A 20,293-nucleotide genomic window follows, 5' to 3' on the forward strand; every position below is an offset into this window, starting at 1 on the left:
GCCCATGCGTCGAAGTGGAACCTCTTTGTCACCTGGTGCTCTTCTCACCAAGAAGACCCCAGGAAATGCCCAATCGGGTCCGTGCTTTCATTTCTCCAAGAGGGGTTGGAGCGGAGGCTGTCTCCCTCCACCCTCAAAGTTTATGTGGCCGCAATATCTGCCCACCACGATCTTTTGGAGAAAAAAAAGGTAAGTCAGCACGACCTGATCATCAGGTTCCTGAGGGGGGCGAGGAGACTGAATCCTCCTCTCTCTCCTCTCGTACCCTCTTGGGACCTCTCAGCAGTTTTAAGTGCTCTGCAGAGGCCTCCCTTTGAGCCTTTGCGGTCGGTTGATATTAAGTTCCTGTCGATGAAGACGGCTCTGCTGACCGCATTGGCCTCCGTTAAGAGGGTCGGGGACCTGCAGGCATTTTCGGTTGACGAAGCGTGTTTGGAATTCGGGTCGGCTAACTCTCACGTGATCCGAGACCCCGGCCTGGATAAGTGCCCAAGGTTCCCACCACTCCGTTCAAAGACCAGGTGGTGAACCTGCAAGCGCTGCCCGTGGAGGGGGCAGACCCAGCCTTGGCACTGCTCTGTCCAGTACGCGCCCTCCGCGCCTATGTAGACATGACGCAGTGTTTCAGGACCTCAGACCAGCTCTTTGTCTTTTATGGTGGAGAGCAGAAGGGAAGTGCTCTCTCAAAGCAAAGGCTGTCTCACTGGATAGTGGACACCATTGTTTTGGCTTTCCAGCAGCAAGGTCGACCATGTCCCCTTGGGGTTCGGGCTCACTCCACTCGGAGTGTCGCCTCCTCTTGGGCTTCAGACATCTGCAGAGCTGCAGGCTGGGCGACACCTAACATATTCGCCAGATTCTATAATCTCTGAGTGGAGCCAGTGTCCGACTATGTACTCGCCCCCCCTAGGGGCCGGTAATGGGCCAGGCTCAGGTGTCTTCGCTTGCTCGCCATTCCACTCCACGGACTGGATACGTGCGATATCTTCCTCAGGTGAGCTCCCAGAGAGCCCTGAGTCCCTCCAGCACTGCTTACGCCGATACCTGTGTGTCTGCCCTCTAGCGAGCCCAGACCCTCGTGTCTGGCCAGGTGCCCCGTGTGCATAATTCCCCTCCGGCGACCCCCACACGTGTATTTCCACCGTAAGCCTCCGCAGTGAGCAGGTGTCTTCCCTTGGCATGCCCCTGCCACCCCTAGGGTTAAAAATCCACCTTCGGCTGGTACCCTAGAGTTTTCACATATGCAGCCCTTAGCGGGTCATATGTGTACTCTCTAAGTCCTCCCCACGGGTAGGCATCTTGGCATTTCCTCACTGGAATATGCTTCCCAGTGTACCTTGGTATTCCTGTGATAAGTGGGAGTCCTTTGTCCGTACTAGTCTTACGACAGGGCACTCGCACTTACGCAGGGCACTGGAAGACAGCTGAGTGGCGGGATTATATTGGGACCCCCATTCGTTAGTCACTAACGTTACGTCGTAGACTGAACTAGATCCGGCATTTTTCCTTTGGCGCGCAAGAGACAACATTTCCTGTGATGTGGACTCAGGCCGGACTCAACATGAAGACGTGATGCTGATGCAGAATGAATCTCTAATTGACTTTGATTTTGCAGTTGCACAACTCTGTACGAGTGTACCGTAACATGCTTTTCATTTAAAGTGAACTATTTTTTACAATATGCAGGTGCTGAATATACAGACATTTAGTACAATACTATACTTGCAGTGCATACAGAACACAATTTATTCACCTTACTTCTGTAAGTTGTGATTACTATACTTTTTTTACGTAATTGCACAATTAATTTACTGTGTTACAATTTCCTTTTTTCTGTAACTACATAATTTGGATGCTGTGTTCTCCATTTTTGATGTAGAATCTAAAAATAAAAAAGTTTTTGACTGGCGGTGTGTATAATGTGGGAGCATTATTTGGAGCAGAGATAAAATGCTTTTGATTTGGCCAGAGGTTCTCTGAATGTAGTTTGAAGATTTGGTTTTGTGTTTAAGGTTTTCAGAAAGTGGGTGATGGTTTCGAGAAATGTGATTTAGCAATTCAGAAAAACTTGTAATAAGGATGACATTTTACTTCCTAATTCTGAACAAACTCCAGCAGCACTCAAATCTCAGCGGACGTGTCTTCTGTCAGGCTCATGAAATGGATCCAATCTATGAAAATTCTGATTTCATATTTTCAAAAATTGCTTCAGGTAAAAACTCCTCTCAACACAAAGGTAAGGATGGGATGTTATCAGTATTTGCATTAATTTCTATTTGAATGATTTAGCACTGTCTGTGGCAATGGTGTGTATAGTTTTCTTTAATATGTTAATTCAACAATGACACCTTTGGCAGATGCTTTATTTACAGTGTTGCTGCTCTGCAGGTGGATGCTATAATGCGTGTGACGTGTTTTTAAGAGCAAACATGCATTCTGTTTGATCATCTGTTATGCCTGTCACTCAGACGTCAAAAAGATGTTGTCAAATTGAACAGATCGTTTCTCCTCATGCGGACGGATGAAGACAACAGTGCAGCATTTAAAGATTATTTCCGATGACTGAAATCACAGAATTTACCGGTGTTTTGTGGCTGATGTGTCTCTTACCGGTAAAAAGCTAGAGCGCCCCATACGGAAATGTAATATATGTACATATATGAAATATACATATATTAAATATATCCACATAGAAAGTGAAAACATATATGTACATATATATCTGCCCATATATAAAACCTATTAGAAAATGGAACAATTTCATATATTGACATATAAAACTAGCCCATATATTTTATGTATGTATAATACAGTATTTTATATATATATGTCACATATATAATTATCAATATACATGACATATATTTCTTTGTATATATGTTCAATATACAAACTACACATATATGCATAGCATATTGCTTGCATACGTTACATATATGTCCCTAATATATGTTTTTATATAGTCTTATTATATATTTTACATTTAAAATGAAATATATAAAATATATTTTTGATAAATGTATATGGAATATATAAATGACATATATTTATAAACAGTGTGCACATATATTTTAAATATATGTTATGTTCTTATATTATGTATATCAATTGCTAAATATTTTGAATTAATGGTGTAAACTAAACAAATGTAAAAAAAACATGCTTTCATTAATTTCGTACACATTTTTTAAATATAGGTTATGGATGTGTACTTACACACTTGCAATGCAATACATATGACATGCCTAAGACGTAAATGTTAAACGGTGCAGTTAGCAAAAAATAAGTAATACAGTAAAACATTTAAAACATTTAAACTTTATTAAAACAGTTTTAATATAAAAAGGAAAATTAAGCTGCGCAAAATTAGAAAACTACTGAACACACAACTTTATTATATACTATAAATACAATATTACAACAAACAAGTAACAAATAAAACAACACAGAACATGAAAATCCACCAACAGGTATATGATACAGCCTGTAATTTTTTTTAAGTTAGAGTCTTTTTGGATGTCCTCAGCTCAGTGATCTTTTGATTTATAGCTACCCCTAGTTGGCCCCTGGTGGTTCCAGGAAATTTCTGGATCACCGATCACAGTTGTTCAGCTTAGGCTTGCGCCCTTGTCCTTTACGCACTGAAATTCCTCCAGATTCCTTGAATCTTTTAATTATGTTATGCACTGTTGAATGTGAAATATCCAAATCTCTTCCTATCTTTCTGTGAGGAACATTGTTTTTAAACATTTCAATAATTTCCTCACAAATTTGTTGGCAAACTGGCGATCCTCTGCCCATCTTTGCTCCTAGGATTAGACCTTTCTTGGATGCTGCTTTTGTACCAAATCATAATTACAATCACCTGTTGACATCACCTGTTTCAAATCACATCATTATTTAACCATTTTACCTCATTACTAGCCCTAAATTGCTTCTGTCCCAACTTTTTTTTAAATGTGTTGCAGGTCTGAATGACATGAAGTTGACCAGACAAAACATGAAATATTTTGTGTTCATATTGTCTGCAATGAAATACAAGTCAAAGTAAATTTAGAAATCACTTTTTTTTTTCTTTTTTTTTTTGCGTTTTCCATACTGTCCCAACTTTTTCAGATTTGGGGTTGTATATATGTATATAAAAAAACTTTTTTAATGAAATGTGGATTGTGTAGACTTGTTAAAAGTTCAAGCTGTTCAAATAAGGAAAAGAAGGAATGAATTCATAAGGAAACCATAGGCATATAAAATGTATGTATGTTGTTTAAATAAATGGGCATATATAAATTAAACATATCGGTGACATATGTGGTCATAACATACAATATTATATATACAATAGTCATATATATCGTATTAATATATGTCAATATATTAATTTAATATGGAAAATTTATATATGTTATAAACTTATATCAACATATATCTAGAGATATGTATATATGTGATAGCAATATATTGTCTTATATTTAGCATATATGACGGCGTCATTTGCGATATAGGGACATATATGTCATATATTACATTTCCATATGGGGCCATTGCTTCTATGAACAGCATATTTGTGTAAAGCCATTCTGTTAATTTTATGGTAATTTACTGGTATTGCTGTGTGAAAAGGGCTGTTGATTCCATATTGGTCCAGGCTGGTTTATACTGGTTAGTGCTGATATAGTGCTGGTTTATGCTGGTTAGTGCTGATATAGTGCTGGTTTATGCTGGTTAGTGCTGGTCCAGGCTGGTTAGTGCTGGTTAGTGCTTATTTATGCTGGTTAGTGCTGGTTTATGCTGATTAGAGCTGGTCCAGGCTGGTTTATGCTGGTTAGTGTTGGTCCAGGCTCTTTTATGCTGGTTAGTGCTGGTCCAGGGTGGTTTATGCTGGTTAGTGCTGGTCCAGGCTGTTTTATGCTGGTTAGTGCTGGTCCAGGCTCTTTTATGCTGGTTAGTGCTGGTCCAGGCTGTTTTATGCTGGTTAGTGCTGGTCCAGGCTGGTTTATGCTGTTAAGTGCTGGTCCAGGCTGTTTTATGCTGGTTAGTGCTGGTCCAGGCTGGTTTATGCTGGTTAGTGCTGGGCCAGGCTGTTTTATGCTGGTTAGTGCTGGTTTATACTGGTTAGTTCTGGTCCAGGCTGGTTTATACTGGATAGTGCTGTTTTATGCTGGTTAGTGCTGGTCCAGGCTGGTTTATGCTGGCTAGTGCTGGTCCAGGCTGTTTTATCCTGGTTAGTGTTGGTTTATGCTGGTTAGTGCTGGTTTATGCTGGTTAGTGCTGGTCCAGGCTGGTTTATGCTGGTTAGTGCTGATATAGTGCTGGTTTATGCTGGTTAGTGCTGGTCCAGGCTGGTTTATGATGGTTAGTGCTGGTAGAGTGCTGGTTTATTAGTGCTGGTCCAGGCTGGTTTATGCTGGTTAGTGCTGGTATAGTGCTGATTTTTGCTGGTATAGTGCTGGTTTATGCTGGTTAGTGCTGGACCAGTCTCTTTTATGCTGGTTAGTGCTGGTCCAGGGTGGTTTATGCTGGTGGTCCAGGCTGGTTAGTGCTGGTATAGTGCTGGTTCAGGCTGGTTTATGGTGGTTAGTGCTGATATAGTGCTGGTTTATGCTGGTATAGTGCTGGTCTAGGCTGGTTTATGCTGGTTAAGGACCGCGAGATGCGTCCATCCGGACCGCTAGGCCTTTTGACGTAGCCTGGTTTATGCTGGTCCAGGCTGGTTTATGCTGGTTAGTGCTGGTATAGTGCTGGTTTATGCTGGTTAGTGCTGGTCCAGGCTGGTTTATGCTGGTTAGTGCTGGTCCAGGCTCTTTTATGCTGGTTAGTGCTGGTCCAGGGTGGTTTATGCTGGTTAGTGCTGGTCCAGGCTGTTTTATGCTGGTTAGTGCTGGTCCATGCTGGTTTATGCTGTTCAGTGCTGGTCCGGGCTGTTTTATGCTGGTTAGTGCTGGTCCAGGCTGGTTTATGCTGGTTAGTGCTGGTCCAGGCTGGTTTATGCTGGTTAGTGCAGGTCCAGGCTGTTTTATGCTGGTTAGTGCTGGTTTATACTGGTTAGTTCTGGTCCAGGCTGGTTTATGCTGGTTAGTGCTGGTCCAGGCTGGTTTATACTGGTTAGTGCTGGTTTATGCTGGTTAGTGCTGGTCCAGGCTGGTCTATACTGGTTCGTGCTGGTTTATACTGGTTAGTGCTGGTCCAGGCTGGTTTATGTTGGTTAGTGCTGGTCCAGGCTGTTTTATGCCGGTTAGTGTTGGTTTATGCTGATTAGTGCTGGTTTATGCTGGTTAGTGCTGGTATAGTGCTGGTTTTAGCTGGTTTATGCTGGTTAGTGCTGGTCCAGGCTGGTTTATGCTGGTTAGTGCTAGTATAGTACTGGTATATGCTGGTTAGTGCTGGTTTATGCTGGTTAGTGCTGGTCCAGGCTGGTTTATGCTGGTTAGTGCTGGTTTATGCTGGTTAGTACTGGTCCAGGCTGTTTTATTATGGTTAGTGCTGGTTTATGCTGGTTTATGCTGGTTAGTGCTGGTTCAGGCTCTTTTATGCTGGTTAGTGCTGGTCCAGGGTGGTTTATGCTGGTTAGTGCTTGTCCAGACTGTTTTATGCTGGTTAGTGCTGGTATAGTGGTGGTCGAGGCTGGTTTATGCTGGTTAGTGCTGGTTTATGCTGGTTAGTGCTGGTCCAGGCTGGTTTTTGCTGGTTAGTGCTTGTCCAGGCTGGTTTATGCTGGTTAGTGCTATCCAGGCTGGTTTATGCTGGTTAGTGCTGGTCCAGGCTGGTTTATACTGGTTAGTGCTGGTTAGTGCTGGCCCAGGCTGGTTAGGGCAGGTTTATGCTGGTTAGTGCTATCCAGGCTGGTTCATGCTGGTTAGTGCTGGTCCAGGCTGGTTTATGCTGGTTAGTGCTGGTATAGTGCTGTTTTTTGCTGGTATAGTGCTGGTTTATGCTGGTTAGTGCTGGACCAGTCTCTTTTATGCTGGTTAGTGCTGGTCCAGGGTGGTTTATGCTGGTGGTCCAGGCTGGTTAGTGCTGGTATAGTGCTGGTTCAGGGTGGTTTATGCTGGTGGTCCAGGCTGGTTAGTGCTGGTATAGTGCTGGTTCAGGCTGGTTTATGGTGGTTAGTGCTGATATAGTGCTGGTTTATGCTGGTTAGTGCTGGTTCAGGATGGTTTATGCTGGTTAGTGCTGGTTCAGGATGGTTTATGCTGGTTAGTGCTGGTTTATGCTGGTATAGTGCTGGTCTAGGCTGGTTTATGCTGGTTAGTGCTAGTATTGTGCTGGTTTATGCTGGTATAGTGCTGGTCTAGGCTGGTTTATGCTGGTAAGTGCTAGTATAGTGCTGGTTTATGCTGGTTAGTGCTGGTCCAGGCTGGTTTATGCTGGTTAGTGCTAGTATAGTGCTGGTTTATGCTGGTTAAACCAGCACTATACTGGATGCGTCCATCCGGACCGCTAGGCCTTTTGACGTAATTAAATAAATATGCCCCAAGCCATTAAAAAAAAAAATCACATTTATATCAGGCAGCTCAGTAGAACCGTTTGGGTCCTATGTCGCCACGGGTTGCGACGACAGTTAACGTTACTATGCTCACTGTTGCTACGTTCAGACCCAGACGCGCGGTCATGCATGCAGTGAAGAAGAGACTGATGGTGCGTTCACACCGGACGCGAATGACGCGTCATGCACGCTGCTTAATTCGCGCGAATCGCGCCACAGAATGTCTATTCGCGTCTTTGCATTTGAAGCACAGAAGAGAGCAGTGTTCAATATACATTTAGTTAAGTAGAGACTATACATGTGAATAAATTGCGTGACTGTTATTATTTATCTCAGTTCAGCAGGAAAAAGCACTTTAGTTGCTAGTAATGTTAAAATTAATGTATTTTCAGTACAGATTTAAAGATGAAGGCATTTTTAGTTCATCATATTTTTGTCAGACATGGTTACTGGTTGAATTTAGATATTTTGTACCAAAGCAACTTAAAGGACATAACAGAACAACAACAAAATGAGATAAATGTTGTGAAGGATTAACCTACCTATATTTGCTTTAACAATATGAACAGACATGCTTTGTCCATATGAGAACCTATTATATTTTGTTCAATTAAGAACAAATGCTATCTACACTAATTTCTTTAGTCTGGCAATAAACATAAATTATTGTTTTTAGGTATATAATTGTCCGGACCTCGGCCGGAGACGAGGATTCATTTACTGGACCTCAAGCAATTTTAGTTGAAGACTCCTGCAATAGAGATTGTTTCACAGCAGCTTCACAATCGTAACAAATTCTGCTGTAAACAAGTCAACAAGTGTCTTTATTCAGCTGAAGTCAGTTCAGTATTGATTCAGTTCAGTTCCATAACTGTGTTAAACATACATGTGTGAGTGATATGACAAACTCCTGTACACTCCACTGGACACTGAACAAGCAAAAGACACAAGATAGTAGTGTTTTACATTTTTCACATCTGTGTGTAGTTTGGTGTCAAGTGTAGCTAATAATTGTATGTTTGTGTGTAGGTTCCTGCGCAAAAACATTTTTTTTAGAAGAGTTAAAATAATTTTGAATGTAGTGTTTGCTTTTGCAAGAGACGTTTTGCAACTTTTTTGGTTTTGTGGTTTTTGTGTGAGTTTTAAGGAAAAGAGCCATAGTTTCAAGAACTGTGTAACCATTTTCACACAAAAAATAACAGGGGTTATGAGAAGAGCTCTTTCAATGGCACAGTTAATAACCTGAATAATGTTTTTGATAGTGTTTCTAAAGACTAGGATGGCCATTTCCTTAAAACCAAAAAGGAGGACACTTTGCAGCATTTAGTGAGGCAAGAATAATTGCATAGGACTCTGGTGTACTCGCAACTACAATATAATTTAGTCCATCATATCGATGGTATCATGATACTGAAATTCTGAAATAGCCTACTCTATTCATTACCAGACCATTTGATCTACGATATATTCGAGTAGACCTATGTGTAAGAGGCAAAAAAAGTGTTTGTTCACAGTATTTGTATTTATTCAAGACATTGTGATGTCTGTTTCAAAAACTGACCACTGAGATGAACCTGTTTTACAAAGTGCACAGTGCCTGAAAACATAACATTTCTAGACTTCTGGAAATAAAAGAAATATAACATAAATAAACAAATAATCTGGTGCAGTGCCAAATCCATGAAAAGCTACTGTTTTTTTATATAAATTTGTGCTATTTTGTCCATTCCGGATTAAAAGAGGTCGGACGTTTTGGCATGTTAACGTTATGATATGACGTAGCCAGCATGTCATGGAGGCTTGTTTACACTTTTAACCAATGATATATCAGATATTTATTTGACACCACTTTCAGCCAATCATTTGTTTGACCAGAGATCTTACGGCATTAGACGCTATGCTGCTGCTTCCCAATAAAGATTCAGGAGCGGGGTTTTTTTTAGCAACTTTTCAGCCTAACTCCAAAAAGGAGGACAAATGAGTGTCCGGCTTGAGGCTGCGCCAGGCGCCACATGCCAGACAAGGGGCTTAAAATCTGGACTGTCCAGCCAAAATCCGGACATATGGCCACCCTACGTGTCAAAATCCAGCTGTCGGTCTCCAGCTGTGAAATATCGTTGACAATAGGGATAGCATGCACTTTCAACTATTGCTGAAAGAGAATTTGTTTAACTGAAGTCAACGGCCAAGTGCCCAAATAAAGGACTTCAACAACCTTTACATGTACCATAATGAAATAAAGCCAAACTGGTTTGTAATAAGTGAATATGGTAATGCTGTTTTTGGAATTGTTTAATCATCCTCTGGTGAGATGTTGTTGTTTTTTTGCTTTTTTCATCATCAGCAGTTAATTTCATCATCTTTGTGGGTGTAAGTCAGATGTAGTTGTCGTGTTTTTGCTCATCTCTTCCCTTTTTTCTGTTCTTGTTCCTCTAATCTTCAGTGATTCTTCTTGTTAACCGCAGTTGTCTAATGTTCAATCGTCTTTAGTTCCCTAGGGTGACCACATTTGAAGTGATATAAATTAAGATTAATATCACAGCCCTAAAGTGTAACCAGACTACATTTTGTTTAGTTCTCTGGTCATCGTCAAGCAGGAATGTCGTGTTGTGCATCTCTTTCTCGTCTGGATTGCGACTAGCAAAAATGCATCACAGACAAATGGTTTAATATTATCTCATATAGAAACTGGCAAAAATAGAATTTGCAAGATAACGTCTATATAGCAATAATAAATAGTAAGTCCATTTTCTTAATTTCCCCAGTACCGACAGCAGAAAAGATAGCTTCGGTTGACCCAATCGCAATTCTTTATATGCATATATTTTATATTCTCTTTGTATGTATTGTATCATTAACTGTTAATTTTGTTTCTGCATCTCTTCCAGCAAAATTATATACACTCACCTAAAGGATTATTAGGAACACCTGTTCAATTTCTCATTAATGCAATTATCTAATCAACCAATCACATGGCAGTTGCTTCAATGCATTTAGGGGTGTGGTCCTGGTCAAGACAATCTCCTGAACTCCAAAATGAATGTCAGAATGAGAAAGAATGGTGATTTAAGCAATTTTGAGCGTGGCATGGTTGTTGGTGCCAGACGGGCCGGTCTGAGTATTTCACAATCTGCTCAGTTACAGGTATTTTCACGCACAACCATTTATAGGGTTTACAAAGAATGGTGTGAAAAGGGAAAAACATCCAGTATGCGACAGTCCTGTGGGCGAAAATGCCTTGTTGATGCTAGAGGTCAGAGGAGAATGGGCCGACTGATTCAAGCTGATAGAAGAGCAACTTTGACTGAAATAACCACTCGTTACAACCGAGGTATGCAGCAAAGCATTTGTGAAGCCACAACACGCACAACCTTGAGGAGGATGGGCTACAACAGCAGAAGACTCCACCGGGTACCACTCATCCACACTACAAATAGGAAAAAGAGGCTGCAATTTGCACGAGCTCACCAAAATTGGACAGTTGAAGACTGGAAAAATGTTGCCTGGTCTGATGAGTCTTGATTTCTGTTGAGACATTCAGATGGTAGAGTCAGAATTTGGCGTAAACAGAATGAGAACATGGATCCATCATGCCTTGTTACCACTGTGCAGGCTGGTGGTGGTGGTGTAATGGTGTGGGGGATGTTTTCTTGGCACACTTTAGGCCCCTTAGTGCCAATTGGGCATCGTTTAAATGCCACGGCCTACCTGAGCATTGTTTCTGACCATGTCCATCCTTTTATGACCACCATGTACCCATCCTCTGATGGCTACTTCCAGCAGGATAATGCACCATGTCACAAAGCTCGAATCATTTCAAATTGGTTTTTTGAACATGACAATGAGTTCACTGTACTAAAATGGCCCCCACAGTCACCAGATCTCCACCCAATAGAGCATCTTTGGGATGTGGTGGAACGGGAGCTTCGTGCCCTGGATGTGCATCCCACAAATTTCCATCAACTGCAAGATGCTATCCTATCAATATGGGCCAACATTTCTAAAGAATGCTTTCAGTCCCTTGTTGAATCAATGCCACGTAGAATTAAGGCAGTTCTGAAGGTGAAAGGGGGTCGAACACAGGATTAGTATGGTGTTCCTAATAATCCTTTAGGTGAGTGTATATACAAAACATGAAAAATATTTTAAGGTCTAGTCATTATCTTATTCACTTGGTGCCCCCCTACTGGCTGGTGCCCCAGGGCACTCGCCCAATCCCGTCTATGGACAATCCGGCCCTGCTCTTGTAGTGTGAATCCACTTTATTTCACTACTTGCACACAGCGTGAAGTGTTACTTTTACTCTCTATAAATTGGGACCATATGAAATCTAAGCAGTGTTTGTTTTACACTGAGGATTTTACTGTGTACCAGTAAACATGTAACATGCAACATGCATTTCTCTTTATTAAATAATTTATTCAAATTAATAAAAAAAATCGTCTTGGGCTGCGTTCCACTCCACTTTTAGAAACGCACTTACAAACTTCCCTAAACACTTCCTCTCGGGGGAATCCCACATTTTGAAATGTGTTCCACTTCACAAAGTGGACGAGGGAAGTTTATATGGACAGACCCTCGCTCCCTCGATTCTGAGTCTACTTCATATGTACACTTCAGGCAGCTTCATATATCACAATGCAACACATGATTTAAAACAACCCAAACACACCTATATGCATATAGAATGCTGCATTAAACAATTTCATAAAAGAAAAAAGAAATAAACTTCATAGTGGATTTCAAGTTATCAAGGGATTAGGACGTTCCAGTTCAGTCCATAGCAAAGGTTCAGACAGCAGTGGAAGCAATGACGCACATCTCTTCTCAGGAGTCATCTGCAATTTTAGGAATGGTTCCAGACGGCAATGCTGCAATGATTCAAGGGTTCAGAAATAAATATTTATCTAATCAAATTTCTAACCCCAGGTAACTCCACTGAAAAACAAGAGAGAGAGGTCACTTCTCCTACGTGGACTAAAGTTCTTCTGACTCTTCTGGGTTTCTCTCTTGTTCTTGCTCTCGGAGGTCTCTGCGCTCTCTGGATGATTTGTGAGTATATCTGATACTAGATCTTTGCTCTGTTCAGTGTGGATGGACTGAGTTACTGTAAGTACTTCTGCTTGACCTCAGTGTAGAACAGTAGCATCAGAACTCGCAGTGCAATTTTTAGTAGCATTTTATTTGAAAAAATTTTAAAGCTGTTTTATCAGGCAAGTATTGTCAAACAAACCTCCATACCGAAGGTGTAACCTGCCATTAATTGGGCCCGAAGACTTAAAGGGATAGTTCACCCAAAAATGAAAATTACCCCATGATTTACTCACCCTCAAGCCATCCTAGGTGTATATCAGATTCTTCTGTAAGACGAATACAATCGGGGTTATATTACTGGCTAATCCAATTACTTTGGCAGTGAATGGGAGCCCAAAAGTGCATCCATCCATTATACATAAAAAGCGTAACTGACACAGTGTATGACGGCAGACGTAGTGTAAGCATTCTGAACTGCGAGTGGCAAGTTGGCGGCCTGGTGGAAGCTAGATATTTTACTTACTATATTTTTCTTACACAAATGCTTCAGAAAGCCCAGGAGACATGTGGAGTACATTTATAATGGATGGGCTTCAGATTTTAGGCTGCCATTCACTGCCATTATAAAGATGGGATTAGCCAGGACATTTTTTTAAATAACTTGTAATATAAATTTTATTCGTCTGAAAGAAAAATGTCATATACACCTAAGATGGCTTGAGGGTGAGTAAATCATGGGGTCATTATTGGGTTAACTATCCCTTTAATTTACAAACTCCATTCAAACTTTGTTTTGTGGATAATTTTAGTCTTAAGAGTGCATGTGTTTGACTTTCCCTCTCAAAATTTTCCGCTGCTGCTTTTGTCTTAATCAGATAATCATAAGCTTGCAGCTCAAGAGATCAACAGCACAGGTGAGAAAACTATATTTCATAAACGGTAGAGCACAGACATGTTTCATTAACAGTGTTGAGTGTTCATTGAACTGACCGTGTGAGAAACTTTATCTGTTTCTTTACTATTTTATTGTCTTTTCATCAGCAATGAAGAAAGAGTTCAACTATCTTACAGCCAGATACAACATACTTAGAAAATGTATGTCCTTAAACAACGGTGAGTGTTTGTTTGCAAGCTTAGTGTGACACAAAGTGTGAATATTTTTGTTTGATTACCTTTATGATCACACTTTATTCATTACTCACAGCTCAGTCTTGTAATCTCTCTGTGGACGGCTGGATAGCTTGTCGTGGAAAGCTGTATTTCTTCAGCTCTGATGAACTGAACTGGTGGAGCAGTCGAGATGCCTGTGTTTCAAAAGGAGCTGATCTGGTGACCATAACCAGCCAATCAGAACAGGCAAGTCAGATCAGTTAGGAATTAATGAGGTTTGATCTCACATGTTTCTATTTTCCTTTAAATTTACCTTCACATACACCCAAAACACTTATTTTACACAATCACTTTTTGTTTAGGATTTCCTGGTCTCTAATGTGTCGCACTGGATTGGTCTGAATGATCTGGACACTGAAGGGCACTGGGTTTGGGTGAATAACCAAACTCTCACTGAAACTGGAGTACAGTAAGAACTCTTGTGTGATCATAGGAATGTTAATCAATGTACCAATATACAGATGTTTCTAAATATATTATAGCATATGCATTATTGCTTGTTTGTCTCTTAAAGGTTCTGGAGCCGCAAGGGTGTGATACAACCTAATAACCATAGATCAGAAGATCCGTCTGGAGAGAATTGCGTTAGTCTGGGAGATGGGAAGAATGTCTTAGACTATTGGTATGATGCTTCTTGTAAAACACGGAAAAGGTTTATCTGTGAAATAGAATATTAATTTACCTCCATCAACTGTACTTTATTAAAGAGGTCTATCACATAAATGTGCAGAAAAAATGTTTTCTTGTCAGCAAATTTCAGACATTTCAGTGTGATTGAGCCAGATGTTTATCCAAAACAGCACAGGGGGCAGCCTAGCAGTTATGAAAAGTGGTAACACTTTACAATAAGGTTTCATTAGTTCAGTGGTTCTCAAAGTGCGGTATGAGTACCACTAGGGGTACGCAGAGGAATCACTAAATAAATGAATGTTAAAACACATACATTTTAATTTAATCTTTATTTGAGTAAAGTTTAAAGTTATGTACAGTACCGTTTTAATTCAACTTTACAACACATTTAAATTGAATCATTATTTAATTATTTTAATTACCTGTATGTAAGCACAGTGCAGTGTTAATGTACAAACTGTGTATTTCCTGTGTATGTTAAAGTGGCTGACAACAATAAATATTCTTATTAGGAATAAACTGCCATGTTTTTGAACTGTGCAGAGCTGTAGCTGAATAGTTAGGCCTACTACACTACTGTATTTTAATGTTGGTCATTATGGTGGTACTTGGAGAGCCAAATATTTTCTGAGGCGGTACTTGGTATAACAAGTTTGAGAACCACTGCATTAGTTAACATTAATGGACGCACTTTATATTAGGTGGCCTTAACTACTATGAACTAACATTTAAATTAATAATTTGATACAATGCACTTATTGTGTACATACATGTTTTTACATTGTACTTACATTTTAAAAATACCTGCATGTAATTACATCTGTAATTAATTTCTGTAGTTAGATTTATCATTTCTCTGTTGACACTTCCCTTACACCTAACCCTACCCTTCAACTTAGCCTGTCCCTAACTTTACCGTATCCCACCTCAATATCAGCAAAAGTGTTGTGCAATACAATATGAACACAATAAGTACATTGCACTTATTTTTTTATATAATTACATAGTAGTTAAGGCCACCTAATATAAAGTGGGACCACATTAGTTAATGTATTAACTAACAAGAACTAACCAGGTACTATCTATTAGTATCCTACAAATAAGACAAGATCTAATTTGTGTATGTGCAACCCCCCCCCCCCCCCCCCCAAGAAAAATAATTCTTGCACAAGTCTGTGACGCCCTTCAGTGTTTCTTCATGAAACAACATGAGCTTCTCAATTTCTAGCAGAGATGGAGGATGGGATGTGTTCAGGATAACAACCATATCGCTGCAGTATATAGCATGAATACTCTGTCTGTACATGTGTACAGTGTGAAAAAGTTATCCGGATGACCTGCTATATTTGCCATATTTTGTATGTTTGCAAGCTGTGCAGGCAAAAACTCACCTTTTAAGCGAGTCAACTAAATAAGTTGAACAGTTTATTTTGCATATTACATTTTTTTGTGGTCAACTTGGAAGACAAATCAATTAAATAGTAATTTAACACAATTAAATAGAGTTAAAATGTGACACACATTCATAATGAGGAAAACAAACCTCATTATGTAGTATCTTTTCATTCCTAATCATGATTTTTTTTACAAAGGAGTTACATGCATGTATACAATATTGGCAACATTTAAACTCATGTAACAAACATTTTCACTGCATGAAAAGTGGGATTTTCGTCAGTATATGGCACTGTAGATTGCCGTGAAACTTCAGGTTTACGACTGTGCACGGCAATTTGCAGGCAACACCGAAAACTGCCGGAAATTGACGGAAATTGACGTGGGCCTTGCTTGGCAGTTGTCCCCCCATGACCCCCCCCCTCCCCTTAATTCCCTTAATTCTCTTAATTCTTAATTGAGTGCTCTCTCTCTCTCTCTCTCTATCTCTCTCTCTCTCTCACACACTCATCTGTGCAGGCAGACACACACACACACACACACACACACGGGTCATGGCCATGACGCGTACAAAACTTGAAGACGAGCTTTAAACAGACGTGTTTTGGGCCATGTCCACACGAAGCCAGAACTTTCCCTATCTGATCTTTTTTTTTCCTTGTTTCAAGATATATCAGCGTACACACGAGAGCATGAAAACGGCTCAAAACGATGTAGTATACATGCCAGGCCAGTATGTGGCACTGTAATTCTGCCACAGAAATACACTAAAAACGGAGAAGAGTTGTGGCTAGAAGGGGTACGGCAACAGTCGGAGCAGGTGAGGTAAAATCTCACAATAAAATTACAATAATTAAATTTGCTACTTACCAGATGTGTTTTATTAACACATACACCTATCCCAACCCTAAACATACCCTTATAATAATGCAAATACAGTAATTAAACAACGCAGTATTGATGTGCGCATGCCCAGTGCCCGTAGTTGTATCCCCTTTAAGTCTTCCCTGCGCAGGACGTGGTGTGATGACATCATCGTTTCACACACAAAACCGCAAGGGTGTCGTTTTCAGATGTATCCACTTTAGGACCCGGTTTCAAAAAATAGCGGTTTCAGTCTCGCAAAACGCCGGATCCGTGTGGACGAAACGCCAAAACGATAAAAAAAAAAGTATACGTATACAGTGATACGCGTCTCCATGTGGACGGACCCTTGGACTCTTTTTGCTTTGTGTTTTTGCTGCTTTGCTTTTTCGTGATCAACAACGACAGGACGCCATTTCGCCTTCAGCTCCCCTTCAACTCCTCTGCATGGATGCGGCTAACTTTTTCGACTAATTTTCAGCTGTCTTCGTCTTCACAACTCTTAGGCATACTGCAGGCGCTATGAACCAGAGCATGGGTAATGTAACGTTACGATTTAAAGAATATGCTTTTATTCAGCTGTATAAGAAAATGGATGCGTTAATAGATCCGAGCTTAAAACTGCACATTTTGTTTACACAGACTATCCTCGCCTCATAACGAAGCCGTGAGCTTTTATCTGCTTGGAGCGATTTCCGCGAGTCCAGATTTAACCGCTGATCACGACGAAATTGTGTGTAAGTAACTTCTAATGTGTTTCTCATTCCTTGGTTAATTTTACCGTGACTGTTTTTATTAATACCAGTCTCATGTAATTGTTTTCCAGCTGCCTGTAAGACGTATTATGAATCGACACGCCGGAGCTTCAGATACAAACAACCTGAACTTACATCGCAGGCGGAAACTGCGAAGTTTAGCTCGGAGTCGATCAAAAAGAAAAAGGGTAAGATTTATTATATTCGATCCGTTTTTTGTCAATGTGAGTATTTTTCAGGTTGCTTATTGTCTTTATGGATTGTATTACAGTTGCTGGAAGCGAAAGTGTGCTGGATGAGGTGGACATTTGGAATGTCCTCATATCTGATGAGGAAGACGGCTTTGTTGACGGGGTGTCTGGATGGATTGTGCGGCCACCGCCCTCTCGCAGCCTGGAGCACGCCGAACTTTACATTACATTACGAGACATTACTGCTGCACTGTACATAGTTGTGTGTTTAACAATAAAGCTCTTTCTTTGAATAAACAGCTGGATTTTATAAAAGAAGCCCTTTCTTTGAATGAACAGCTGTATGCTTATAAATGAAGCTCTTTCTTTGAATAAACGGCACGGTCCGTATAATTTTCCCATATATTCCTTGATGGTATGAATACTTCATAGCACAATAACATTAATATAAAACAAATTATTACAACATAAATTATATATTTATTATTATTATTGGGGTTTACATTTATAATGAGCCAGGGGGACCAATAATGATTGGTTTGCAGTGATCTGCCAACCAATCACGAGGGATTTTTCTTTTTTAAATGTAGTGGCTTCAGCCAATAGTGAGTGAGTAAATTCAAGTCTGGCCGTTGACTCTCTGGTTTCGCTGCTATTCATATGCTAATTAGAGGCGTCGCACCTCCGCGCGGTCTCAGCGGGGGGGCTCTCCACCTATGTCATGGTTCGTTTACGACAATTTGTGGCACAGACGAACGCGACGCTGTGAAAATGTGAATAATTTTAACCAAACATGAGGGATAATACAAAATGCATGTTGTTTTGGTATTTATAGTGCATCCAGAAAGTATTCATAGCGCTTCACTTTTTCCACATTTTGTTTGGTTACAGTCTAATTCCAAAATTGATTAAATTAATTATTTTCCTCAAAATTCTACAAATATTACCCCATAATGACAACGTGAAAGAAGTTTGTTTGAAATCTGTGCAAATTTATTCAAAATAAAAAACATAAGTACATAAGTATTCACAGCCTTTGCCATTACACTCAAAATTGAGCTCAGGAGCTCCTGTTTCCATTGATCTTCCTTGAGATGTTTCTACAACTTGATTGGAGTCCACCTTTGGTAAATTCCGTTGATTGGACATGATTTGGAAAGGTATATAAGGTCCCACAGTTCCCATTCAGTCGGTCACGTTCGACGTACGTCGGACGTACCGACGAATTGGGATCACTTCTGGGAGCCCCTATCAGCTTCGAGCTATCTAGAACCGGCCAATGAACAATTGGTGTGCGAGATTTGCATCTCGCGCTCCGCCCCGCACTGCGGGTATAAACAGGAAGCGAGAGCGAATGCACGTTGTCATTCACTTCGGAGCCAAACGGCAGAACGAAGACCCCTCAAATTGAGTTCGCTGCTATCAGCAAGACACTACAAAGAGTTGAAAGAACCGGAGAAGAGGAGAAACGCGTGTTGGAGAGACGGCACATTCCAGCGGGACCGCGGAAAGCTCATCAGCTGCCTCTGTGCTACAGAGAAAACTGCTGTTTTCACAGCAACAAATTTCTGTTGGTCTGGTTTGGGCGTTTTCCTGTATTGAGTACAGGCACGGGCTGCACTACAATCCCGTGCGCTGTCGCGTTTCCCCCTGAGTGCTTCAGCACAGAGCGTTTCCTCACAAAAGAGTACACGGGTGACGCTGCGTCTTTTTCAAGATGGCATTCCACCCGTGCGTTTCTGGATGCAGTCGTTCCCTGGCACCTACTGACGGTCACAATCGCATTTTCAGAGGCTCCTGGGGCATATGGAATCCGCAGCCGCAGTAACGCCGCTCGGATTGCTTCATATGAGACCGATTCAACGCTGGCTACACGATCGAGTCCCGAGATGGGCGTGGCACAGCGGTTCCCTCCGTGTCCAAGTGACTCCGAGATGCCGCCAAACCTTCGGCCCGTGGTCGGACCCTTTGTTTCTCCGGGCGGGAGTTCCCCTAGAGCAAGTGTCCAGGCACTCCGTTGTCTCCACGTATGCCTCATCCACGGGTTGGGGTGCCACGTACAACGGGCTTGCAGTTTCGGGTCTGTGGACGGGGCCTCAACTGCAATGGCATATCAATTGCCTCGAGTTGTTAGCAATTCGTCATGCACTCAGCCGCTTCAAAGTGCCGCTCAGAGGCAAGCACGTTCTGGTCCGGATGGACAACACAGCGGCCGTAGCGTACATCAACAAACAAGGTGGTCTACGCTCCCGTCGCATGTCGCAACTCGCCCGCCATCTCCTCTTATGGAGTCAGAAGCATCTGAGGTCGCTTCGTGCTGTTCACATTCCGGGCCTGCTCAATCGTGCGGCCGACGAGCTGTCACGTCAGCAGGTACTTCCGGGAGAATGGCGACTCCATCCCTAGGCGGTCCAGCTAATCTGGAGTCGTTTCGGGGCCGCACAGGTAGACCTGTTTGCCTCCCCAGAGACGACCCACTGTCAGTGGTTTTATTCCTTGACCCAGGGGAACCTCGGGTCGGATGCCCTGGCCCACAGCTGGCCCCGGGAAGAACGCAAGTATCCGTTTCCCCCAGTGAGCCTTCTTGCGCAGACACTGTGCAAAGTCAGGGAGGACAAGGAGCAGGTCCTGTTGGTTGCTCCGTATTGGCCCAACCGGACCTGGTTCCCGGAACTAGTGCTCCTTGCGACAGCACCTCCCTGGCCCATTCCTCTGAGACAGGACCTCCTGACTCAGAGACGGGGCACCCTATGGCACCCGCGTCCAGACCT

General features: G+C 41.5%; 1 protein-coding gene across 1 annotated transcript; it reads left to right on the top strand.

Moving 5' to 3' along the window:
• The first annotated feature begins 1,900 nt into the window (after window positions 1–1,900).
• LOC307134004 (CD209 antigen-like protein D) lies at window positions 1,901–14,849 on the top strand. Its single transcript, XM_079829425.1, has 7 exons — window positions 1,901–2,236; window positions 12,413–12,535; window positions 13,393–13,431; window positions 13,559–13,630; window positions 13,722–13,873; window positions 13,990–14,096; window positions 14,202–14,849. The coding sequence occupies exons 1-7, from the start codon at window positions 2,080–2,082 to the stop codon at window positions 14,362–14,364; spliced, it is 813 nt and encodes a 270-aa protein (XP_079685551.1). The 5' UTR covers window positions 1,901–2,079; the 3' UTR covers window positions 14,365–14,849.
• Window positions 14,850–20,293: the final 5,444 nt, after the last annotated feature.

The sequence above is a fragment of the Gobio gobio genome, assembly GCF_949357685.1.
Source record: "Gobio gobio genome assembly, chromosome: 11".
In the NCBI taxonomy this organism is placed as follows: domain Eukaryota; kingdom Metazoa; phylum Chordata; class Actinopteri; order Cypriniformes; family Gobionidae; genus Gobio; species Gobio gobio.

Bases quoted from the DNA above. Each gene is read 5' to 3' on its own strand.
- LOC307134004 (XM_079829425.1), top strand. From the start codon at position 2,080: ATGACATTTTACTTCCTAATTCTGAACAAACTCCAGCAGCACTCAAAT. The intron at 13,874-13,989 runs GCAAGTCAGATC...CTTTTTGTTTAG, and splicing joins TAACCAGCCAATCAGAACAG to GATTTCCTGGTCTCTAATGT. The intron at 14,097-14,201 runs GTAAGAACTCTT...TGTCTCTTAAAG, and splicing joins CTCACTGAAACTGGAGTACA to GTTCTGGAGCCGCAAGGGTG.